This window comes from Leptodactylus fuscus, chromosome 6 (assembly GCF_031893055.1).
Source record: "Leptodactylus fuscus isolate aLepFus1 chromosome 6, aLepFus1.hap2, whole genome shotgun sequence".
Lineage (NCBI taxonomy): Eukaryota > Metazoa > Chordata > Amphibia > Anura > Leptodactylidae > Leptodactylus > Leptodactylus fuscus.
In genome coordinates, this window is record NC_134270.1 from 138,110,862 (window position 1) to 138,137,734 (window position 26,873).

The 26,873-nt window shown below is 43.2% G+C and overlaps 2 protein-coding genes across 2 annotated transcripts in view; one reads left to right on the plus strand and one right to left on the minus strand.

The window, feature by feature from the left end:
• The window catches only part of TUBG1 (tubulin gamma 1), a 549,244-nt gene that overhangs the window by 143,738 nt on the left and 378,633 nt on the right, over positions 1–26,873 (plus strand). The window lies entirely within an intron of this gene.
• CCR10 (C-C motif chemokine receptor 10) lies at positions 7,742–21,316 on the minus strand. The gene is made up of 4 exons (XM_075279112.1): positions 21,290–21,316; positions 20,851–20,869; positions 20,405–20,655; positions 7,742–8,791 (listed from the first exon to the last, which is right to left on the minus strand). Exons 1-4 carry the CDS (start codon positions 21,314–21,316, stop codon positions 7,742–7,744), a joined length of 1,347 nt encoding a protein of 448 aa, XP_075135213.1.

Consider the following 26,873-nt stretch of genomic DNA (forward strand, 5'->3'; position numbering starts at 1 on the left):
CGGGACGCAGGCAGGTTCATATGACGTCAGTCAACTAGGAAGGAGGACTGGCAGGATCGTGGAGAGGTAAGTAAAAGTGTTTTTTATGTTTCTTACCTCTCCCGGTCCGCCAATCAATGATAGCAGCAGTAGCGGCTGTTACTTGGCCCCTAATGTTCCGGGCCCTGTGGCAGCTACCTCTGCTGCTATGGCGGTAGTTACGCCACTGTGTAGGGGATATTATTTGCTTAGCACTATGTGTTACACTATATACTGTAGGGGTACTGGTATTTTTAGTTTTCCTACATACATACATTGCTTCAGCAATATTGCTTCATTTGCCTGCTATGTGAAATTATTTGTCCCTTTGTTTACACATCATTGTCAAGACACCCAGCCGGTTACCTGATATCAGGTAGGATGACATGACACACTACTTTTATCTCCTGCTATTTTCAGGTCAGCTAATTGCAGTCTGTTGATGAAGGCTCCAACAGTGTCTGTTATCTCTCTATATAAACACAAAGATAACATGGAGTTTACTCCAAAATGTTTGTCTGACCTAGCAGCATGTTTTCTACAAACCTGTGTAATGTAATATACATTTACTGTGCACATTATTTGATATGCATTTATATTAGATTTCTAGTAATGATAATAAATAATCTCTCCCGTGTCCTGTTCATCAAACAGTTAAAGCCTCCCCCCAGCTTTTTGGAAGAATACAGGAAGTGAGAAGAAGAAAAAGCAGAAAAAGAGAGAGGGAGGTGGGAAAATTCATTTAAATAAAATAGTGAGAGGTGGAACAGTGACACCATGTGCCCCCCCCCCACCCCGCTTAACACTCCTGGAGTCTCTTGTCAATCTGAGGAAACATCACCTCTAAGTCATTTCATGTAATAGATAGGTATGGCTTTTTCCTGTATTACCTTTGACTGAACTTGATCTGTACTGCCTTCCATGGTGAAAACAGAAGGGGCCGCAGTTCCTGAACAGCCCATGGTACCTCTGATCTTCCAAAATTATCACTTTAAGACCTAACTGTATGATCCAATCGCTGAGATTTTGACCAAATGTGTTCCAAACACAGCGACACATCCAGAAATATACCTGTGCCTGGTAATATGGTTCAGCTCCATCTACTTTATTGTGGATCATTGTACATGGGTATATTCACACACTGCAGATTTGTTATAGAAATTTTTCATACTTCTGTGGTTAGAAGTTTTTTATATTGTCACATTCGTCTGAATGAGACTGAAGGAAATGCATGTGCTTTGCGATGAAATGACTCCTTTTAGATTAATATGTTATGTGACCTAAAGGCTCAGTTCACACAAAAATTTCACTGCTGCAGGCAGTGCGCGGCAAGCACACGGACCTCATTATAGTCTATGGGGTCCATGTGCTTTAAATGCACAGCGCTTGTATTCTGTCTGGGGGGGTCCTCATACGGGCTCCTTCCAGACAGAACACATAAGGTAGTGTGAACCGACCCTTATACCCTCCTGAAACCTCCAGAAGGTGTAAGCAAAAAAGAATCACCTCTCAGGTTCCTGAAAAAGTTGGCAGATCTCCCAGTCCCAGCAGAATCCTCATCCACTGGCTTTCTGTCCTTTTATATTTGATATCAGCACTTTATGTGGGGTGTGACAGGTCTATTTCATGCCTATATCACAAAAACAACAACATCCAACACAAATGGGGGCGTGTTGCATCCACCATAGGGGCAGAGCTTTACTAAAATTGACAGGTCTCCAAGACATGTACATGAAGTCTGTTCTTATGAGTGCAGCCACCTCTCCTGACAGAAGTGGTGATGGAAGATGCTGTTGGAAGAAGAGGTCTCCAAACTGCCAGATAGTCATACAATGGTGGAAGCCTCATCCACTGTCAGACTATACCTATATGAGAATAGATTAATGGGGAGTGCAGAATTATAAAAACATGTCTGTAGCCTTCCAAAAATAGCCCACCAACAGTTTTGTGGTATTGTAGATTAGCCTTATTTTAGTGGCGCTCAACTCCAATACCAAACACAACCAACAGCCCTGTTTCTGGAAGAAGTAGCCATACTGTAGATAGGATCCTTGTGATGGGACAACCCCTTTAAGGACACATAGTAATTTAGCCAGGCTGTACTGCACATTGGGAAGGGCTTAAAGGAGTGAAATATCACGTACCACGCTATTGCAGTTCATGATCATTCATATGGAAACATACTATATGTGTGTGCAGTGTGTATTGTGTAACATCAGGATCCAGAGATACCACTATTGTCCTGTCATCACCATTGTATCGTGTACATCACAATGAGTATCCATTGGCTAAGCTGGAAACCCAGCGGACTCCATTATAGTCTATGGGGTCCTTGACTTTCCGCAGGTAGCCCATGCCATGTGCACCCAGATGACGGAGACCTGAATGCTAGTGTCAACGTAGCGTTAGCGTACATTTTTGGTGCATCCGCTTTCCCCCTCATCTTCATTCTTCATTTTGAGCATGCACAGAGAAGAATGAAGAAGGATAAAAGGGTTGCAAAACAGACACAAGCGTATTGCCATCCTTTAGTAGACTGTTTGTATCTGCCTTCCATATCCCTCAATGTTAACAAAAGAATACTTTGCTTTCCATCTATCCTTATGTTTTGGGCAGAGAAAAAGTTCTGCAAATCCAACTTTTGTCTTAATCCAGAAGAGCGACGACACAGTGGAAATGTTCCAAGCGCACCTCAGCGGATGGTTTTACAAACCCATTAAAATTAATAACCCATTGTGATCAGTTTTTATGATCTTTTTACAGGTCACAAAAACTGATCAAGTTCGGAGATCCCAACCCAGCCTAAGCCGGTCACATCTGTTATACTATTCACTATAGGTCTGTTGTATCGGATTTCTTTGACCGTGCTGAATCAAATGTAATAATATAGGAGAATTCTGATTCCTGACCTTTATGGAGCATGTTTGGCTTGCTTTATTCCCAATACCAGCAACTCCCTTCTGTAAGAATGCAGACGGTTGTGCCAAGGCTGAAACTTGCAGGAGGCATTCTGTCCTGTGGCTGCAACGTGCCCACACATGCTTGGGTCATGCCACTTTAGCTAACCATGTATTAAACCTCAGATTCTTTTGTGGGCACCTTGTAAAGGGCAGATTGTTAGCAGTAGAAATGTGAAGTTACTTACGGCAACCCTTACTGCGCTATGTGTTTAATGTCCTAATATTTCACATGACCTATATGCCATAGATGTAAAACCTCAATGGAATTTTTCCAGTAACATGTTCATAAATAAAGCTTAATAATATTCCATGGTCATCGTAAACATATCCACCAAAAATAGCAGAATCCAACATGTGCTGCCACTAAGCAGTAAAAACCGCCAAAGTGGATAAAGCTCAGATATCTGTTGTAGAACATACTGTGTGTCGTGGTCCGTCCAAGCTCTTCCACCTGTATAAATTCTACAGTTTCCAAATATACCTCTGTTATTCAGCTTTGAAGCCCCATGTTCATGTAAATCATCCTTTTCTTCATATGCAAATTGAGAGTAAAAGTGCTTTGCCTGGGAATCTATAGATGACACCAAAGTCCAGACAAGATAAGACACAACCCCAAAGCACTTGTCTCCTAATATGTATATGAATATTCCAGCCATTTTCATGGAAATGGGGCTCCAAAGCTGAATAACAAGCATATTTGGAAACTGTAGAATCCCCTCTATAAGGTGCTAGTATTAGGTTTATAACCAATTTACTACTGACAGACTCCCTGTAAAAATAAAGTACAGTGTGAACCAAGTCTTAAAGGGATTCTACCATTAAACACTTTTTTTTTCTCCTGAACATGTCGGAATAGCCTTAAGAAAGGCTATTTGTCTCCTACCTTTAGATGTCTTCTCCGCCCTGCCATTCGGTTAAAATCCCGTTTTCCATCAGGATGCAAATGAGTTCTCTTGCAGCACTGGGGGCAGCCCCAATGCTGCGAGAGAACTCTCCAGCACCGCCTCCATCGTCTTCAGGATTGTCCTATTCACACGTCTTCTTCCAGGGGTTGGCTTCAAACTTCTAGTCCTTGGGCCTAGGACAAAGCCGACTGTGCATGGCCACGGCCACAAGAAAAATGGCCACTTACACAGTATTGTAAGCGGCCATTTTTTTGTCGCCGGCGGGCATGCGCAGTCAGCTTTGCCCTAGGGCTGAGGCCTAGAAGTTTGAAGCCACCGCCGGAAGAAGATGCGGTGAAGACCCCGTTCCAGCGGAAAACGGAGGCAGCTCTGAAGAGTTCTCTTGCAGCATTGGGGACGCCCTCAGTGCTGTTTGAGTACTGGGGCCCACCCCCAGTGCTGCGAGAAGACTCATTTGCATACTGGCGGAAAACGGGATTTTAACCGAACAGCGAGGAGGAGAAGACATCTAAAGGTAGGAGAAGAATAGCCTTTCTTAAGGCTATACCGACATGTTAGAGAGAAAAAAAAAAGTTTTTAATGGTAGAATCCCTTTAAATGAGCAACCCCAGTAATATTATTCTCTTAGGCACATAATACTTATTATTACAAGTAGTTAATATTCTGCTCCGTCACTTGGGGCAGGTAAATGTTATACTGTTTGTAGGTTTATTATACAACCTCCTCTTGTGACATGTCTGCAGCTAGATAAAAGCTTTGCGTCTGCCAGTCACAGGAATAGAAGGTTGTTGGCACCCCGTCAGGATGGACTGAAGGGAATGAACACATCCTCGATACCTTTGTGTTAAATATGTCAGCACTATATAAATAATGGATACCAAGTTAAATATTTTATAGGAGAGAGCAGTCTCCATGTTTCACACCTGACTGAGTGCAGTGCTGCTAGTGCTCCATCTAGTGTACATTGTGGCAGCTACAGACGTTATTACATTACACCATTTTTGCTGTGACTTTGCAAAACTTTGCAAATTTTTTTTGCAGATACAAGACAAGCCTTATATCTATGACTTCCAACATCCTTATATAAAGCAGAATAGTCAAGTCTGCCTCATGAATTATCACCATATACCTCTATACACACTGGCCACTAGATTGTAAGCTCTTGTGAGCAGGACCTTTACTCCTATTGTATGGATTGATTTATAAGGGTGCATTCACACTGAGTAAACGCTAGCTTATTTTGTAGAGTAAAATTACACTTGTAAATTTTGCTATCCCATTGACTTCAATGATATTTTTTTACAAGTGTAAAAATACGCCTGTAAAAAATACGCCTGTAAAAATACGCCTGTAAAATGTCATTGAAGTCAATGGGATAGCAAAATTTACAAGTGTAATTTTACTCTACAAAATAAGCTAGCGTTTACTCAGTGTGAATGCACCCTTACATTGTAATGTCTCATTTTGTCTGTACATGAACCCTCTGGTTTGTAAAGTGCTACGGAATGTGTTGGTGCTATAGAAATAAAATGTATTATTATTCCCTCACACGTCCATCGTAACAGCCGTCCTTGTCATTCCTCCAATGTGAATAGAGCCCAACGATCTCTGTATACCTCTGGCATTTGGGCAGCTCACTAGGGACTTGTATCTATATTTGTGAGCTATTATATCTGGGATCTGTAATGGACTTTCCACACACGTGAAGCTAGGTAGCCCTAAATTTACGACTGGCTAAAAAATTGTTTTTTTGTTAAAAACAGGCCATATTTATTCATCATTTAAATATATTTAATCCCTGAATAAAATGTGCTTATGGAAATACCAATTGTGATAAGGTGACAGGCAGAGCGCTGGCGTCCCGCTATATCAGCCCCAGGTTTCTGGCATATGTGTGGTCCAGGGTGAGTCTGGAGTAGGCCTCAGCCCAAGTGTGGGTCCTAGGACCATTACTGGGCCAGAAAAGGCTGCTTCAGGGCAGATCCAGGGAAAGAGAGGAGGCATCTGGGTCTGTCCTGTTACTCTGAGTCCGGTGACACTGTAACGTGCTTATTAGTTTTGTTCATGTGGCTGTTAGTAAGCCATATGTATAGTTAGTTTATTATTACTGTTTAGTTAGTTGCTCAGACAAACAGGATTTTGTTTCTTATTGTCTTGCCTGAAGTTAAGGCTGTATTTTATTTTGCTCATTTTGTACCTGAAGTCAAGCTTTATTTATTTTCCTGTTTTTTCTATATTTTGTGTCCCTGTCTTTGACGGGTTGGGTCTGCACCACTGTCGCTTCCGAGCTACCTTCCCCACACACCATCTAATATCGAGCAAACAGGGCAGAGCGCTTTTGGAAAAATAGATATACAGGTTCATGAGCTTGATTGTATCTTGTAAGGAATAAAAGTAAGAACTCATTGGTGAAAAACAGGAATCTGCTCCTAGCACCACCTATTGGAAGATAGCTTCCCATACAATAATACCTGCTTCTCAAATGTGAGGACATCATCTGAGAATACTAGCCAAGCCAGTATAACTCCTCCAGAAGGAAGATGTTCCCATCTGCAGATGCTGTTTGAAGGTTTTTGCCTCACCAGTATAGAGCAGGATACGGGCTGGCTGTGCGGGAAATCTCAATGTGGTATAGAATTCAGGAGAGACTGGTACAGAGACTGACTAGACCATGGGTGCTCACACTTTTTGATCATGTGAGCTACTTTGGAAACTGACCAAGGGATAAGATCTACTACCCACTTCTTGTGGGCGGGGTGGGGCAGGGCCGGGGCGGGGCCTGTGTGCGGGGTGGAGCGTGAGAGCAGGAGACAGCTCTCCGGTGTCTGCTTGTTGACAGCGCAGGCTGAGACTCATCTCCGGACACTGGCAGGCGGGGCCGCCGCAGCCCTGACTACGAACGAGTGCAAGGCCCCAGCCTGCCAGTGTCCAGAGTTGATTCTCTGCCTGCGCTGTCAACAAGCAGACACCGATCCTGCGATCGACCCATACGTCTTCGCGATCGACCGGTATATCGTGATCGACATATTGGGCACCCCTGGACTAGACCATGCATGTCCCGCTAAGTCCCCAGTCCCTTGTTGTTCTCTGTGTCCAGGTCTCCAGCAAAGATGTCCCGATATGACCATGCAACCACTGCAGCCAATCTGTGGCTGTATCACTGACATATCCAAACCACTGAGGTCACTGCTGTTGCTATGTTTGAGCTTGCAGTGTGTGCAGGACCATGGTCAGAGGTTGCCACTGAAGGCCAGGAAACAGAACCTTTTAGGGACTGGTGAAGCAGAGACATTACAGGGGATCAGTAAGGTGGATTTAATTTCATTCACTATTTTATTGCAATCTAAGTGATGGTGAAAAAGGTTACATGGCTGGGAAACCTCTGTGATGTTTTCCCAAAAGTTGTATAAAGTGAACAGAGCCTAACTTATTTCACACAAGTTTGCTTTTAATAGCTTTGAATACATAGTATTTTCAGTAGAGGACAAGGTCCATTGGTTCAGTTTTAAAGAATAAAGCAACATCAAATATGAAAACTCTAATACTAGTTGCGGTAACAAGCATCATATTATAGTGTATATCTCTTCTAGAAGAGTAGATTGAAACATGTTAAAGGGGTTATACCACAAAAGTCACAGACTAGAGGATGAATATCTGATCGATGGAGAACTGACCACCGAGGACACCATTGATCCAGACAATGGGGTGGTATTTCACCCCTATTGTAAATCAGGCTGAATGTAGGTGCACTCTTATTCACTTCAGTGAGGGTGCCGGAGATAGCTGAAGTACAGCACATGGCCATCTCTGGCACTCCCATTGAGTGTCTGGAAATAGGATATTGTACATCCATTCTATCTACAACGTAAAGCTGTTGGTGTCCATTGTTGCCGAATCTCTGTTTGATCCATATCGCCGAACGTAAGTAGCTCTAGAGATACAGCCAAAATTCTTTAGCAATAGGAAGATTTCCTTCCTGAAATTCACCCCCACAAATACATAGATGATGGGATTGAGGCAGCATCTTGTGAAAGCCAGGTTGCTGGTAATGATGATGGCGATATCTTTCTTCTTCCTCACATCACAAGGCATCTGATGGTTTCCTAGAAGGTCTGCGGTGTCCATGAAAGTGATCACTGTGTAAGGGAGTTGAAATATCAAGAAGACCACCACAATGGAGATTATAACCTTGAGGGCTTTGTGCTTCCTAAAGTTCTTGCTGGTTAGCAGGGTTTTGGTAATGTAGATGTAACAGAAAACCATCACAAAGAAAGGGACAAAAAACCCAAGAATTATCTGAAAAATGTTGCTTATGCTTTGGACTGTACTTGTGACTTCTTCTGGGAATATCATCTTACATATATACGATCCGTCATGAAGTTTAGATTGGCTGTAAAGTAGTTCTGGGAGACTGAGCAAAACCGAGACCAACCAGAGACTTAGGCTGATCAGCCTGCTGTAGCGAATGGATCTTTGACGCATTTTAAGGGCCTGAACGGCTTGGACGATTTCAATATATCTGTCCACACTTATACAGGTCAAGAACAAGAAGCCGCTGAAGAAGTTAATGGCGTACATGCCTTGTACCACCTTACAAATTGAGTTTCCAAACACCCAACCATTAACTGCACTGACAGACATAAAGGGAAGCGTCAGGAGCAGGAGAAGGTCAGCCACCGCCAGGTTTATCAGGTAGATATCAGTCATGGATTTGATCCGCTTGGCAAACCCATACGTCAAGAGAACCAATGTGTTGCCGAATATACCTATCAGAAATACAAGACATTGTATACATGGTTGAAAGACTTTGTTGAATTCCTTTATGTTGTTCACGTCACAAATCTCTGGAATTTCAATATCGTAATCTGCTGACACGTAGTCCGTTGTGTAGTCCATGTATTTTAAAGTCTGGAAGAAAAGAGAACGTTGCATTATTTGTTAGATACATAAGGGCAGGTTCATATACAACATTTTTCAGAAAAACACGACTATTTTTGTGGCAATTTCTTAAGCCAAAGTTAGAAGTGGATTCAACAGAAATGGGGGATATAATAGAAGAACTTCTTCCTGAAGGATCCACTTCCGGTTTTGGCTCAAGATGCTGCATCAAAGCAAGCAGCTTGACAAAGTGGGCGACAGTGAGTGTCCCATTGATCACCTATACTGCACGCCGTGCTGCGCTGTACAAACTGTAGTGTCAAGTGTAGGTATAGCAGTGCTGTCCCAATCAAGTCTAAAGGACAACGCTGCAGTACCTACACTGGCCGCTAGATGGTACAGAGAGTGAGTAGCGTGGCTCGCAGTATGTGAACATTACTAAGAGCTGATCTGCGGGGGTTCTTGCTGTCGGACCGCCACATCTCTAAAATTGGTGGCTAATCCTAAGAAAAGGTCATCACAGACCAACTCCTTTAACTCTCAGTCACAACTCTCAGCCTAGCCTTTAAAGGAAACAAGATGGCAGTGACTGATTCCTGGGCTGATCTTCCTCTGTATCTTCTTCTTTAAAGATTCTGAGCAATAGCTGAGCATTATGTCCAGCATCTGTACCAAAGAGAATCCACCTAGAGACAGCATGAAAGGGGTCAGGTGGGAAAATGATGGAACACTGTCTTCTTGCTTCATATGGACACCAGGACCCCTGCTCTATTTACAAAACTCATTGATGTGCCTCCAGGGTGATTTAGGGCCCGTTCACACGGGCACAGAGTGGGCGGATTATGGCGCAGAATCCACGTCATAATCTGCCCCTTCACAACGGTGGTCTATGGAGAAAAAAGAAGCGTGCTGCCCATTCTTCAGGCGGATTCCGTGGCTCGTTGAGCCATGGCATTTACCTCGTGGCAGCAACCTCCAGATTCGGCCCATTCATTTGAGCCTACTCCGGAGGGAGAAGCTGCGACTGTTGGAAGCCGTGACAGTCGTGGCAGGTGGATTTTGGCTCCCCACGTCACTCTTGGTGCCAAAATCCGCCCTTCCGTCCCCCCGTGTGAACTAAGCCTTACAATCCAGTATAAGTAGCTATCCAGACTATAGTGACACACAAGCAGTATTGGGGTGTTTAGGAAATATGTTAAGTATTTAGTGATACCCAGCAAGTGCTGAATAAAGAGTTTCTCAGCTCTGCCTTCCTTCCTGTATGCGCCTCTGCAGTAAGTTGCATAGTTAAGAATTCGGTATTCACAAAGTTGATCAGATTCACATCTATGATGTTTTTGCCTTGTTAAGGCTGAGTTAAATTGATAAAAGGACATGAAAATCTGTAGCTGTAATACCTATATACATAGATACATATCCATGGAATTTCTAAGTGTAAACTCGTGTTTTATATGTTCTAACAGAGTAACGGTATATTTATATAATATTTTTCTCATTGGCCTAAATTCCAGCGCATGCGTATTGAAGTCGCAGTCTGCGTTCAGTGAAGAGCTGAGCATGTGTCAGCACTGGGAGCAAAGGCACTGGCCACGGACAGCATTAGCATAGGGCAACATGGGACACCAAACCACACTTAAAGGGGTTGTCCATGATTAAATAAAAATTAACCCCTAAACTAAACCCCCTCCCCCGCCTAACTTCTAATTTACTTATTTACCCATAGCCCCAGGCACACTTTCTAATAATCCGGAAATGTTTCCCTTTTTCCAAAATGGAATGTTACAATTAATCCCCCCCCAACTCTATCATATTTATATTTTTTCCTCTCCGGGAAGTGCTCCACCTCTCCTCCTCTCTGCTAGCGCTTGCGCAGTCTGAAGGTGCCTGTGATATACTGTATGTGCAGTAGAGATGGCACTCAATATCTCTTTAAGGTGAAGGTGTTAGAGTACAGTCCAGTCTGTGTATGCGCTTGCAGAGAGGAAGACAGGCATCTCCAGCTTGTGCACAGTAAAAGAATTGGAGGAGCCTTCTCCCAGAGAGGAAGGCAGGTATGATGCAGTAGGGGTGGGTGGGCTGAGTTAGTTAGTTGGGAAGGGCTAGTAGAGGGCGGGTTAGCTAGGGAGCCAGGGAGGGGGTGTAACAGAGTGGGGGGGGGGGGGAGTGGGCGCAGCGAGAGGGAAGTAGTGTGGAAGCTACACAGCAGGAAGCTAAACCGCATAAACAAATGCAGAGGATTCCAGGAGCTCAAAGAGACATCTAGAAATCACTCAAAACACTGCTGAAAGAATATGGGTGTACTTATTAACACACCTTAAAAAAAAAACCTGGAAAACCCCTTTAAGAACCAGTGGTTGGTTTAGAGTCCCAAATAGCCCCGATAAGTTCCTTTAATTTTAAAGCTACACAGAAAAAAAAAGCTTAAGGATGGCTACACACTGGGACACTCACCACAGGTTATCTGCCACAATATAAGACTAGGAATATACAGTACAGTAGGAACATAGTGGTTAAGTTTATGGTTGTAAAGTGGCAAAGTGAAAACATTCAAGGGGTGTGAATACTTTTGCAAGCCACTGTATATGCAGCAATAAAAATGTAAAATCTTTACAAATATTTAAAAAAAAATAATAGAAAATACTGGCAATTAAAAATTGCTTTATTATGTTTTAAAAAGGAAAGGAGAAAAAAAAGTATACATAATTAATATAACTGTATCCATAACAACCCTATCATGTTAAAAAAAAACACAAAGTCAGAACTGCTGTTTTTTTGCTCATGATGCTTCCCTAAAAATGATAAAAACTAGTTATTTGTACCCTTATTTGTACAATGAAATCATCAACTCATCTGGCAAAATATAATCCCACATAGCCGTTAGTAGAAAAAAATAACAAAAAATTACAACACTTACTGCCCCAGAATGGTGCATATACATATACTATTCGACCCACAAAAATGAATTCTGATAAGGCTACCCCAGCAGTAAAAAAAAAAGGATATGGATAAAAAAAGAACTAAACAAAAAAGTACTGGAGGTCGAAAGAGGTGGAATAATAAGGGATAAAAAAAGGATTGTGGGAAGTCAGTAACAGTATGTTGTTAAAACTGAAACTAAAGCAACCAAAGAAACCTGTAAAACATATGTTCTGTAAAAATGTACACCAGTGGCGTAACAATCGTGGTCAGGTGGTGCGACTGCGACCGAGCCCTGTGAGGTGCAGGGAGAAGGCCGGACCACTATGATAGCGGATGGGAAAAGCCTGCTTCCACGACCGTTGTACATATTGAAAATTAAAAGGGGACCTTGCATGTCGCCGGGCCCCTTTCCAGTAGATGCTAGCCCAGGGGAGTTGACTTAAAATAATAAATTCTTATACTCACCTCTCCTGGGCTCAGCAGCTTTCCTGAGGCCGTTCCGTCATGTGAATGAGGCCACACTGAAGCCTGTGATTAGGCCCCAGCGGTCACATGGGATGTAGCGGCATAATGACATCAGTGCGCCCCCACGTGAATGCTGAGGACCAATCACAGACCACAGCAGGGACGTCTGAAGATGGCCGAAGATGCTGAAGATGGAAGGACAGAGCGGGGAGGCCAAGGAAAGGTGAGTGTTAGTGTTTGTTATTTTTATTCACCTTCCCTGGGCCTCCCAGCAGGGGTGAACCTTCCCCTTTCGCCGCCCGAGCTAACTGCAGAAAGCCGCCCCCCCCCCTGCCGGGAGGAGGGGCGGATCGGGGGCGTGGCCGGTGGATCGGGGGCGTGGCCGGTGGATCAGGGGCGTGGCCGGTTGGATCGGGGGCGTGGTCAAGTGAAGGGGCGGGGCTTAGCCCCGTTCGCCGGCAGAGAGTAGGCCCCGAGACTGCCTGCTCTCTGCCTGAGCGTGAGGGGAGGCTGCCGGAGCAGCGTTGCTTCAGTGGCCTCCCCAAACCACCGCTCGGTGATAAGCCAGTCCAGGACAGCTTGTCCTGGACTGGCTTAGGTTAGCAAAAATGCCGCCCTCCCTGAGGCCCTGACATAGCGCTCGCTTCAGGTCGCCTCATGGGAGGTGCGGCACTGCCTCCCAGTGCCAGGCACTGAACCGCTCACTCACCGTATTCTTGATAACTGCAGTTGTGAGTACTGCAGCTGTATCTCTTTCAAGTATCTGAGATATCGCTACAGCACCCGTAACTATCACTGTCAAAAATTTGCTGTAGGGAGCCCTGGATAAAAGATTGCACCTTGGCCCACAAAACTTTTGTTACACTGCTGATGACCACCCTAGCTGCAACCGGCTAACAACCAGGGGGCACTACATCAGTGAGGACTTTCTTTCAGCCAAAGCAGATCTGCAATGTGATTTCCAGCAATTATGAAACTAAAACTGGCATCATGTGCTGGAAGTGATGGTCGGGTACAATGAGATGTCACAAGTAAACCCTAGAGTCTATGGTTTCAATATTGAATTTGCATGCTACATATCTCAGTTAGGGTGTGTTCACATTGTTTGAGGTATATAGTAAGCTATATACCAGGAAATATTTTGGTATTTACATTAAACATGTTGCTTTATGTAATGTCCATGTTTGCGGACTTCAATAATCACTTTAACAATATGATATAATTTTTTGAGAGGAACATTTTTGTGCAAATTTTGGTGGTGATCTCAAAGAGGTGCATACAAGAGATGAGCGAGTACTGTTCGGATCAGCCGATCTGAACAGCACGCTTCATAGAAATGAATGGATGCACCTGGTACTTCCGCTTTGACGGCGGCCGGCCGCTTAACCCCTCGCGTGCCAGCTACGTCCATTCATTTCTATGCGAGCGTGCTGTTCGGATCGGCTGATCCGAACAGTACTCGCTCATTTTTAGTGCGTATGTGTGCAGCACAGAACACTCCATCATGGAGTCCATAGTCAAAGCCTTCCAAATGTAGCAGCTTGGTCATCATATACACTTCGACCTCTTGCTATTGCTCTAAAAACTTATACAAAATGCGCAGCACTTTCATGGCAGTAATACAGGGATGGTACAGGTTCTGTGCAGGGGTATAACTTGAGGGGGTGCAGATGGTGCAGTCGCACTGAGGCCCAGGAGCCTTAGGGGGCCCATAAGCACTGGCATCAGTATTGAGATTGCAGCTTCCATCTGGCCCATAAACCAAGGAGACCCGCAGATTACCCCAACCACACTAAGGTGGATTAAACTCCTTAGTAACCATCACTATCAGGGGTAGGGTGCCTCAGACAAAAAATTGCATTGGGGCCCACAAGACTTTAGTTACACCACTGGGGCTGATCATATTCCTATTCTTGGATAAGTATCTCTTGTACTTGCTGGTGATCCTCCAGTGATTGTGATGTGTATACCGCCTGTATTACGAGCCACCGCCCTACTATTGTAACAGGATCTTCTAGTCTGAAAACTCGACTGGTTATTTCCATCTGCTGTGGTCGCCACCTCATACCAATACAGTACTGGTTTTCTCACTCTACCGACTACACATGTTCATTGACGCTGTCTACATTACTGACTTATTTATTGCCTTGCTGTACATCTTGGTACAACCAATTTGTGATAGAAAATGTCTACATCAATGTTACACACAATTTTTACCAGTTGGTCGATTGCTGGTCTAGACAAATGATTATTATTGGCTTGGTACTAGTATAAGTACAAGGTATAACACATATATATGGTATAATCCTTGTGTTCTAGTAGCCCTCAGCCCTTATTACTCTTGTTAACCCTTTCGTTTTTCATTTTTGTGTTTGCATTTTTTACTCCCTGCATTCCAAAAGCCATAACTTTCTATTTTTCTGTTAACTTAGGGCGGGTTCACACCTGCGCCCGATCTCCGTTTTGCAGGTTTCCGTTTCCTGCCTGAGAAACTGGACAGGAGACGAAAACCGTCAGGCAATTTTCCAACCCATTCATTTGAATGAATTTGCAAAGTGTCCGCCGGTGAGCGCCCGTGAGCGTCTTCTGCTCTCTGCGGCAAAACCATTTTTTTAACAGGACACAAAATCAGACATGCCGGATTTTGTGTCCATTTAAAAAAGAACCGGTTTCACCGCGGAGAGCAGAAGACGTTCATGGGCGCTCACCGGCGGACACTGAATGCTGGGTTTCTGTCTCCTGTCGGCAGAAGATGGAAACCTCAAAATGGAGATTGGGCGCTGGTGTGAACCTGCCCTAAGTCGACTTGATTTTGACGTGACAAGTTGTACTTCAAAATGGTGCATCTATTATTCTGTACAATGTACTGGGAACCGGGAAAAAAATTCAGAATGAGGTGGAAGTGGAAAAAAAAATTCAGTGCCGCCACATTCTTATGGATTTGTTTTTACGACTCCCACTCTGCGGTAAAAATGCTATGTTAGCTTTATTCTCTGGATCACGGTGATACCAAATTTATATAGTTTTTTTTTTCATGTTTTAATAACTTTACAATAATTCAGAATTTTGTAGAAATTTTTTTTCTTTGATTTCTTTATATTTCAGCGTACGGAGCTTTGTAAGGCATCTTTTTTTGTGGGACAATATGTCATTTTTATTGATACTATACTGGGGAATGTATGATGTTTTCATCAATTTTTATTCCACTTTTTTAGGGAGGCAAATTGGGGGGAAAAACCGCCAATTCGGCCATTTGATGCTTCAGAGTGGTCACCATAGTTAGTCACTTGCACCAGAACATAGGGCGTAGGGGTTAAAGGGAGTCTAGCACCTCCCCCAAGGATATTCCTCTGTTACCGCCATGTTACAGAGCACATTACACAAATATTCCATATACATTTGATATGATATGTCCCTTTTGGAAAACAAAACAACTTTGACATCTTATTCGAATGATTCAGTTGGTGCACTGGGGGCATGCTCTGTACATGGTGCTGCCAGTTGAATATGCTTGGGGGAGGTGGTAGACTCCCTTTGTAGAGATTATTCAACCTCATAAGAATTTTTGCAAACATCTTATAATCGAATAAAATAAATAGTGATGTCTAAAGGGTGTTTTCCATGTACCTGTGCTGTACTTTTGATTTTCTGGACATGATATGTCCATAGTTATCAGGATCAGCCATTTTTTCTATATACTTGACAATATCTAGGATGGCATCTGTGTCCTGTTTTTGACTTTCACAGACCAATAGACTAAAAAGAAGCACATGTGACATTATTTAGTTATTCCATTCTATCTGAAAATTCATGGGATCCGTCTCTTAAGGTGGGGATTATCACAAAATTCCTTTAATACAAACTCCTATCATTAACTACTGCTGATCATAAAAAAAACCTCATGTGATAAAAACTCCTATCACTAGTGACTGTGGATAATAATACAGCTCCTGTGATACAAACTTCTATTACTAACAACTGCTGATCATAATACAGCTTATGTAGAAAACACAGACAGTCCACTTCCAAGAAAAAGGGCCATGCGAATAAGCCCTTATCTTTACCCCTCACCAATCCTTCAAGCAATGTTGTGCCAACAGAACATGTTACCATTTTAAACCAGTAGGATGTGCTTCAGAGCTGTTGTTCTCTATAACTTGGGGCAGAAAGTGGCAACCATAGTCTGCAGTGGTGGCTGATTTTTAAGGACTGCTTTTGGTCATATTTTTTGTATTAAAAGCTCTTTTGATTTTCCTATCTTGGTACAATTTATACTTCTTGCTTTGCAATTCATCTAGCGTGTAGCATGCAAGATTGTGCCTTGTATTTAATATTGCCATCCTAGTGCACTGGGAATTTCTAAAGTAAATTGAGTCAAAACTCTTGATATACATCCATTCCTAACCCTAAACTGTGGATTTATAGCGTTTATGCAAAGAAATGTCTGAACTTTTGATGCTGCAATACTCCTTAGTTGTACAGTATTGACATGAGCCAGCGAAGTAAAATAGACTGCAAGTGTTTCCTGCTCTAATCTGTGTATTTCAATGGTTTTTGATCATGTGATTTACAAGTTTCAGATTACCCATTCTGAAACTGGCTATCTCAATACTAAATAAGATAGTGAAACTAATTTTTGCTATGCAGATGTTAAATGAATACGGTATCCAGAATATAGCTGAAGGAGCACAGTAGTAAGAGAAGTAACAAAACACACAGCCCTAATGCAACTGCAGAACTTTATACGGGTACTCACATATTAGCAGGATAGAAGATAACTGGCTGATTGTTGGGGCTTTGACTACTCAGACCTCCTTCAGTCAGGAGAGCAGGGGAGTTTTGTCCCCATATCTGAATGGACCAGTGATCTGGATGATGCCATCACCACTCCATTCATCTCAGAGACAGCTGAGAGTTGGACCTTGGCTCTCCTTGGTATTCCCATTGAAATGAATGGAGTGGCGCTGATTACTGCGCCATTGAGAATGGGAGACAAAATTCCTAAGTTCTCCATATCACTGAAGGTCTGAGCAGATGGACCTCCACCGATTTGCAAGTTATTCCCTATCTTATAGATAAGGGATAACTTGTTATCATGGAAATATCTCTTTAATACAGCAGGAGCTCCACTAGATGCCACCAAACCCATTCCTGGGCAGCTGCATTAGTAGAGCACAAATGGGGGAAGATTGAGACTGCTATCCCTTAGATGTTCCACTGTGTAGAGAGTAGACGCTATACAACGGCAGCTCTGCAGGTCTCTGGACCTTCATAAAAGTGCACTGTGACTGCTTTGCCTTGTGTCAAGGTTTCCCTTTGCCCCTACCACTAATGTACTGTCTATTGCTCTTCTCCCTTTCTTTACAGCTGTGTTCACTATCCAGTGACTACCTCTCCATCATACTTCCTGCAGTCCAGGACAGAGTAAGTGTTGGTTTCAAGTATATCTGTCATTTTATTTGACTTATCAGGATGAGGTTTTCTGTGTGTGTACATAAGGGCACCATTTTGGGTCATTTTATATCTTATATTCTTTAGATTATAGAAGTTTCAGCCTCTCATATCTGGAATTTGCAGTTCTCTAGTTGACTAGTTGCTGTATACTGCACACAGTAAGTACAGGAGAATCTGCTGTATATTTGGAAACCTTGGGTGTCAGAAGAGGCTGTGCGGGCCCTGGAATAAGTCATTAAATACTAATGTTATATCCCTCTACCCTATCATGGGACTGTCTTGAAAATGGACCCTAAAGAGGACAGAGCAAATACAATTGCGCTTAATGGGAGTCTCCCAACCCCCCCAAGCATATTTAACTGTCATATTTCACTGTTAGGGTGCGTGACTGCTGTGTATATACACAGGCGCTTCACTTGCTTATCAGTACATCAGTGTATTAAGGGTTAATTATCATTATAGCAATGCAAAACAATGATAGAATGATAGATTACTAGACCACCAACCAGAAATAGATGATTATCAGGTAAGTGCCATGCACGTACTGAGGCACATGTAGAAAAATAGGACGTCGTGACCCCAATTCTGAGGGTCCATGAAAACAAACAGAGAATAAATCGGTCGGGTGCCAGTTGTTTTGAAACTGAAGTGGCGAATACAAAAATGTCCTCAGTGCAGGACTTTTTTTTCTGCCAATTTTCACCAGGCTGTGCAATGACGTCTTCAATGCAGAAGTGAACCTAGGCTTCTTTTTTTAGCAGGGCCAGATGTATTTCTATTTGGGTAAGTCTATTGCTTTTATTAGAGACAAAACAGCAATAAAACGGAAGTTCGGCTCTGTTGATTTTTTTTTTCCTGATACAGTGTTCGCTGTATGGGAGAAATATTCCCAGGAATTTCCACACACTGTTATACCTAATGTTTATATAGTGCACTTTTTTTTCACTTTTATATGTTTTCTAGGGGAAGGGGGGGGAGGGTAATCAGTAATTGAAATTCAAAGGTATTGTAAAATTTCAATGCTTTTTGGTCAGCTTTGACAAAGGCATCAAGGAAAGGGGGGGGGGGGATGGAGATAATGCCCACAATCAATGCGGGCACTGACTGCTGCTGGGTCTCAGATGTATAGTACAGCGGAGATCCAGTGGCTAAGGCGGCCACTCAGCTTGTAAGTGGCTGCCATATTTAATTGGATTGGTCCACACAGGAAGTGATATATTATAGTCTTCATACTGTAAAGCAGCGACCCCTAACTTGGGTATCACAACAATCCGCTGGGAACAGGGTCTGGCTGGTCAACCGGGGGACCGGTGAATCCTGTAGTTGGCCCCGCTTCTTTAGGGGGCCCTACCAGACCCCGACTGCTGTTAAGCAATAGGCAATGGAGGTGCAGTAACAGCCCCAATTTAGTTACCTCTACCCACTCCTAGCCAGGTGGCCCCCATATACCACACATTACGTCATCGCGACGGGATGTATAGTGCACAGGGCTCAGGCTGATGCAGGATGCCGTTGTGACGTATGCAGTTTTGATGTGGTTCCAGCTTTAATTTCAAAAGCTGTGCTAAAACCACACATGAAAACTGTAGTTTTTCATTTTTTGGTAAAAATTATTTGGTAGGAGTGCCCCAAGGATTTTTTTTCCAGAGGTTCCCCGAGTCAGGGGAGGCTCATACTCACCACTCTGGGGCTCTGCTGCACCATCTGGCTTGTTCTAATCTCCTGAGTGATGGCAGAGGCTCAGTCACAGGCCTCAGCAGTCACGTGGGATGTGATATGGTGTTTGCATCAGAGCCATGACGTTGATGCCCCTGCGATTGGGTCCCAGCAGTCACCTGGAGGCTGTAATAGGCTGGGAGAGAAGACTGGATGACATGGCGGAGCCCTGAAGAGGTGACCATGAGCTGTTTATTATTTTTCCACATCTCCTCTTCCAATGAGGGTCATATCAAGGTTGGTGTTGATGTTGCTTCAATTCCTGGACATCCCCTTTCAATAGTAACTGGGAGCTGAGTACAAAGGAATTAATGCAGCTACCATTAAACTCAAGGGAATTGAAAAAATTTCTTTGCACTCAGCTCCCCCTATTGGTCGTAAAAAAAAAAAAAAGAAAAAGGTGGAGCTATGCTTGACAGCATCAAGAGGAATTCTGCATTGGGGTCCTTAGCAGCTGCCTGGTCTACCTACATGATAGGACTGCCATTAGTGGGAAGGGTTTCCCCCATTAGTCATGAGTCACTGGTGATGAGAAAAACTTATTAAAAAAAGCTCACAGGTTATATTCATATCTGCATTGGAGTGTCTGTCAATCAATAACTCCTGCAAGCCCAATTTTTATGCCCAATGATTTCAGAAAAAAAAAACCAAAAACTTGACCAGACCCTATTATAGCCAACAGGATACGTCAGGATCTGTTTGTGCCCTCCCTTTCTGGCATCTTTTTCTATTCTTCCAGTCCTGCAATGGATCAGGAGAATAGATAGGATAGCAGAGGTGTGAACATAGCACCACAACTCCATTATACCCAACAAGGATGGATAAATATGGGAGAAAATACACAGGAAGTAAACACATAACTTCTAGATATTCTCCAAGACAGTGCTAATTCCAATACATTTGCTGAGAAGAAGGTGGAATTCATTTCCATCCTTGGGGTAAGTTCACAGTATTTTTGTCAGGTGAATGCGTTTTCTGGTTTTTTTATTAGTACACCGGGTTCTGTTTCCTAAAACCTCTAGCATTAAAAAAAAATTCTCACAAGCAGCTTCAAATTTTTTTTTCTGCATCCCAAAATAAATCACCCACAGACAGCAGAGGACCTGCAGATGAGCAGGGTGGAGTGCGAGGGACATCTGCACAATCTTGTAAAGGTTCCTTCAAACGGTGGAAAGTCAACAGAGATTTGAGGTGGACTTCTGCCCCAAAGTCCTCTTCACTTTCCGACCATAAGCTTTCCACCATGGCTTTCATGCTCTGATTTGGCTCAGATGAATGGGGCTTAGCAGCCAAGTGGGTACTGCGACCAAATCCAAGATCGAGCAGGACGCTGCTTCGATCTTCAACAATAAGGCTATACAGTTGAAGTGCATAATAAAAAGGGCTACATGCTACTATTAAGATGCGAACCTACTGTAAGGGTTAAGACTTGCGTTCAGATTTGGTGGATGCAGTTTTTGAAGCCCACTACTCCAGATGTGGAGAAGAGACGTGGCTTCTGTCCTATACAGGTTCCTACCATTTGTGATCCTTACCTGGTTTCAGCTTCAAAAACTACATCCAAGAAACCATGACCAGGTGTCTGTGACCTTTTATGGGATGTATGGAGGATTGCTTTAAGAGCAAGGACACACATTCAGATTTTGCTGATGCAGTTTTTGGAGCCAAAACCATATGTGGTGAGAACTTCAAGGACAGATGGTCGCTCTATTCTTTTACATCAGCATTACCTGAATGTGTAGACCGGTTGCCGCTATTACTATCGTTCCCTGTGTATTTGGGGCGTTGATTTTTGTTTCTATTATATTTGTAGAATTTACATTAATGGCGGCAGATTGTGTTATACACGACAAGAACCTTGTGCTCAAAATGTGCAAAAAATACAATGACATCATCTCATCCCTGTTCTATACTGTCTCGCTCTATAGGTAGCCTTACGTTTTATGCGATAACAAATAAATCAGTGCTACTCACCTTATCGTACAGCTCATCAGATTTCATTGTGCCGAGATGCTGAGATTTTCAGATACGTCTTCTTTAAGAAGTCAGAAAGTAGCTGTGCCCAAGTTAGTGACGTTCCGTTCCCTTTATACTTTCTTTGCCTCCTCCCCATGCTGAAAAAAAAGTACGAGTCAATACTGTCGAGCAGAATTCACCCGAATTTTGTGCAACCACAACTATAGATCTTTCTTGTGTCAGATCTGAGATTCTGAGAAGCGTATGTGAAATTTGTTGTCAGCGCCTCACTGCAAAGTGCTGTGGTTTTATGTCTGCCTCTATCTCTGGTCCTGTCACTTTAAGGGGGGTGCAGGAGGTATCACTACTACAGTTAGTGCTATGCCCATCACCACTGTCACAGTGGCACTATAGCTGTCACACTTATGGGGGCGCTATGACCATACCTCCCAACTTTTGAAAAGTAGAAAGAGGGACAAAATGTGCAGCGCTCGCCGCGGCAATTTGGCTCTGCCCACTGTTATGTTCACTCCGCCCATTCTCATTCATTTTTCACGTGCTCCCACACAGTATAATCCTCCTACAGTCACCCGTAAATTATATGTCCCCCCCTCTATCTCTCCCCCAGTTTCATATACACCCTTAATCTGCCCCCAGTTTCTTGTCCCCCTCCATCTCTGTCCTTAGATTCATGTCCCCCCCATCTTTGCCCCCAGATTCATGTCCCTCCATCTCTGCCCCCAGATTCATGTCCCTCCATCTCTGCCCCCAGATTCATGTCCCTCCAGCTCTGCCCCCAGATTCATGTCCCTCCATCTCTGCCCCCAGATTCATGTCCCTCCATCTCTGCCCCCAGATTCATGTCCCTCCAGCTCTGCCCCCAGATTCATGTCCCCATCTCTGCCCAGTTTCATGTCCCTCCATCTCTGCCCCCAGATTCATGTCCCTCCATCTCTGCCCCCAGATTCATGTCCCCTCCATCTCTGCCCCCAGATTCATGTCCCTCCAGCTCTGCCCCCAGATTCATGTCCCCATCTCTGCCCACAGTTTCATGTCCCTCCATCTCTGCCCCCAGATTCATGTCTCTCCATCTCTGCCCCCAGATTCATGTCCCCACATCTCTGCCCCCAGATTCATGTCCCCTCCATCTCTGCCTCCAGATACATGTCCCCACATCTCTGCCCCCAGATTCATGTCCCTTCATCTCTGCCCCCAGTGTCATACCGTCCTCTCCTTCATCTGCCCCCAGTTTTATGTTCCACCTCAATTTGTACACACATTACACTTAGAATGTGAACAAAGGATGAAGATCAGCATCACTCGGAGGAAGACGTAGAAAAATTCTTTATTCCATTTCCAACGTAAAAAACATATAACAATGAAGAAAAAGTAATGACAAAAAACACATATTAAAAAACGCCGACGCGTTTCGGAACACGCAGTTCCAAGCCATGACTAAGGAACTGCGTGTTCCGAAACGCGTCGGCGTTTTTTAATATGTGTTTTTTGTCATTACTTTTTCTTCATTGTTATATGTTTTTTACGTTGGAAATGGAATAAAGAATTTTTCTACGTCTTCCTCCGAGTGATGCTGATCTTCATCCTTTGTTCACATTCTATTTAATTTGCTTTTTTGCCCGGAAGGCTGATCGTGCACCCCGGTTGGAATATCAGAACATACACGGTGAGCTCCAAACTTTTTCTTTTTTGGACACATTACACTTACCTTCTCCTCGTTCCCCCGCCGCTCTCTCCGCAGTCTTGCTAATACTGTTGTAGGCGCAATGTGACGTCATCACATCGCGTCTACACAGCCAGTAGCCGGAGGACGCGGCAAAGCAAGGAGCTGAACTCCGGACGCAGATCTGAGTTGAAATCAGGACATACCTCCCACCAACCGGGACCACAGGACACGTCATCGGAATCGTGAATGTCCCGCGGAAATCGGGACAGTTGGGATGTATGGCTATGACTGTCACTCTCTTCCTTCAAAGGAACATGAATTATAGAAAGTACAATAATTTCTCATATACAGGCGAGTGTGGATTTATGTCAGTGGCATCTCCTCCGAGCTACTAATGTGACCATATGATAACTAGCCACGTGGTAGCCCACACAGATATATGCGATATATTCTATTATAGATGCTTTAAAAAATAACCATCGTTTCAGTTTTGTTTTTTTTCATAAATGAGTTTTATATTGAAATATTAGAAACTTTACAGTACCATATATCTTATCAGAGAAGAAGGTTGCATTCTTTACCTACCAGGCTCTTTTCTGCTCCTCTCCCAAACTGGTCCATACATGTAGGATTTGTAAAGGCAGCCCCTATAGCACAGGTAACTAGGAATGCGCACAGGAAAGGGGGGAGAGGAGCTCAGGATTTGGGTGATGCTTCTAGAAACAAAAATCCCCTGTTTCATCCACAGTAGAGTGTTGATAACTCCCCAAGAACCCCTTTAAATATATTGATGACCTATACTTATCAGCAAATCCAGCACCCTCGCTGATCAGCTATTTGCAGCATCTGCCAGCAGAGAGATCAACATAGAGACCAGTGGTTTAGCAGGCATGGCGATTTACTTGACCTTTCTTCTTGGCTTTGGTCTGCTTTTTTGCAGGACATCAAGTGTTTTGTACGAATATACATTTTTTAGTACATGAAAATGACTGTATTAATCCAGCTCACCACTCCATTGTACATTATTCAGAGGGCTAGCTTAGGCTAGGGTAACATCTGTGCTGGAGACTTCGTCACAGAAACAGTCAAAAATCGAGAGCTTTTCTCTCTGCTGGTTTCAGTATAAGAACAGCAGAAACCCAACGGACACCCAGTGAACCCCATTATAGTGTGTCTGAGGGTAACCACTGTTTTAGAGGGCCAGGGGACACAAAGGATGTAAAACCCAGTGCATGCGTGATAGCCAAACAGATTCGGAATCAAAACAGTAGAAAATGAGGAAGTGAGGCAGGAGGTGTGACCGCCATTAAGACAGACCATCAATTTTAGATTGGCAGGGACCTACTGTCAGGAGGGACCCTTACAGATCAGCATTGTTTACATTAGGACATTGAATAATGATAATAATAATAATAATAATAATAATAATAAAAATTATTTATACATTGCACAGTTCAGGGACTTTTTGCGTGAAGAAGTTCAGTTCTCTAAAAAAACATTACAATCTTGTGCAATCTCATCATCTATAAAATGAATTATTGAATCTTTCTAATATCTATTAACATATGTACCCTACTAGAAATAAATGGTCTTGTTCCATATGTAATACGTATGTGGCTTCTTTTATAGGGTACATTGCCTTGATAATAAACTATAAGCAGCGGTTGCATGATATCACACTTCGCTGCCATCACATGCAATTAAGTTTTTTCTGTAGCTGCTTCTTGAGAAAGTCAGAATAGGAAACTGTCAGCAAATTGCCTTCATCTTTTTGATAACAGAAACATATGAAGCCCCATCTTTAAAAACACGTGCATGCTCGGCTGAGCCAGGTGTGCATGTACAAGGGGCATAACTATAGGAGATTCAGAGATTGCAATCTGGCACTGAACCCTGAGGGGACCCCAAAGGTCACTCTACCACATAAAATTACTACTGGTAAGTAGGGGTCCCATCACATATTTTTGCACTAGGGCCCAAGAACTCTGTGCATGTGTATGTGAGAGTCTAGAGGAATAGCTGCCAGCATTTATCACCTGTCTTATTGTAAATATTTTCTTTTGACTTTCAGGATTCAGGTTTTGTTTTTTTTTTTTTCCATTTTCTGATCGATATAGTTGTATCAGACCTTGTTTTTTGCAGGATGAGTTGCATTGCTTTACTGACACCATTTTAATGTACATATAATTTATGTTTGATTCATCTTTATTGGGGGGAGGGTAAAAAATACATTTGCAATTTTTGTAGCGTTAAGGGAGGTTCACATTTGCACCTGGTGTCCAGTTTGTGCATTCCACTGAGTTTCCGTCTTCAGCCCTGGCAAAACTGGACATGGAGCGGAAACCCAGTGGTCAGTTTTAAAACCCATTCACTTGAATGAGTTTGTAAAGGTGACCGCCCGTGCCTGCGGCCTGTCTGCGGGGAAACCGTTTTTTTTTAGCTGGACACAAAGTCCTGCATGTCTGACTTTGTGTCCGGACACGGGCGCAAATGTAAACCGCCCCTTATTGTTATGGTGTTCACCTTGACATCAACTTTATTCTGCAGTTCACTACAGTTACTACAATCTAATTTTTATATGTTTTACTTCTATTGCAGAATAAAAACACTAAAAAAAAAAGCAAAAAGCATTTGTTTTGTGGTGCCATTTTTTGAAATCCATAATTTTATTATTTTTCCATTGACCGAGCTGTGTGAGGGCTTGTTTGTTCCAGTATGAATTGTCGTTTTAATTGGAACTGGAAATATGTATTTTACACTTTTTTTTTTTTTTTTTAAAGGCGTTTACTAAAGATGAGCGAACACTGTTCGGAACAGCCGTTCCGAACAGCACGCTCCCATAGAAATGAATGGACGTAGCTGGCATGCAGGGGGTTAAGCGACCGGCCGCTGGCAAAGTGTTTGTGCCAGCTGCTTCCATTCATTTCTATGGGAGCGTGCTGTTCGGAACGGCTGCTCCGAACAGTGTTCGCTCATCTCTAGCGTTTACCATTCAAAACTGGAGTTTATGACCTGTCCTGCGTTTCCGCGACATGAGGCTTCAGCTTAAAGCCTTTGCACAAGACTGTGTGCTAACCAGCGGCTGTGAATGAATGGCACGGGCGGCACACAGGCATCAAATGGCCCTTTTCATTCAATGAATAAGAGCTGAGGAAGCAGGGCCACAAAATCGGACAGGAATAAGACTTGTTCCATATTTTGCAGCCTGGACTGTCGGCCCGCACACGTGACTGTGTAATTCAACATCATGTGTATTGGTCCATTGAAATGAATGGGTCAGTGTCCTATCAGGGAAAAGCCCGGATAACACATTGACCAATTATACGGTCATGCACAAGCAAGCTTAGAATAAGAATTGGAGCTGGTAAGTGTAGACTAACTTGCCTAATGTGTTTGCCAGTTCTGTAGATCCTCTTTTACGTTTCATGAAAATGTAGTACATGACCTTTTCACCTACTCGTCTAAAATAAGAACTTCGCTGCTACCAAGGATATAACCAAAGGGTGCCCTCAAAAACAAAAGTCTAAAACACAACTTTTATTAATATCAATATTGGCTATAAAAATGAAGACCCAAGGTTCTAAAATGACACTAATCATCTTGGCAACCCGAGGGTAGTGTAAAAGAGTGGAGTAGAGGAGAGGGTAAGTAACAATGTGCGGGTTTTGGCCCCAGTTATAACAGAATAAATCAGCACCTAATAGTCGGTTATACTCAGTGTGCCAGTGCTTGGGGTGGCTTGTGTGCAGCACATAGAAGAATGGATGAGAAAGGGTGGAGTCAACAAAGAGGTGGGTGAAGCTAAATTTGCTATGCTGCTAAGCTTTGAAAGTTGGGAGGTATGAGTACAAGAAACCACACACCACAGCTATGCTACAAATCACCCGGCCTGGTACGAATTCTTCTGGACAGACGTGT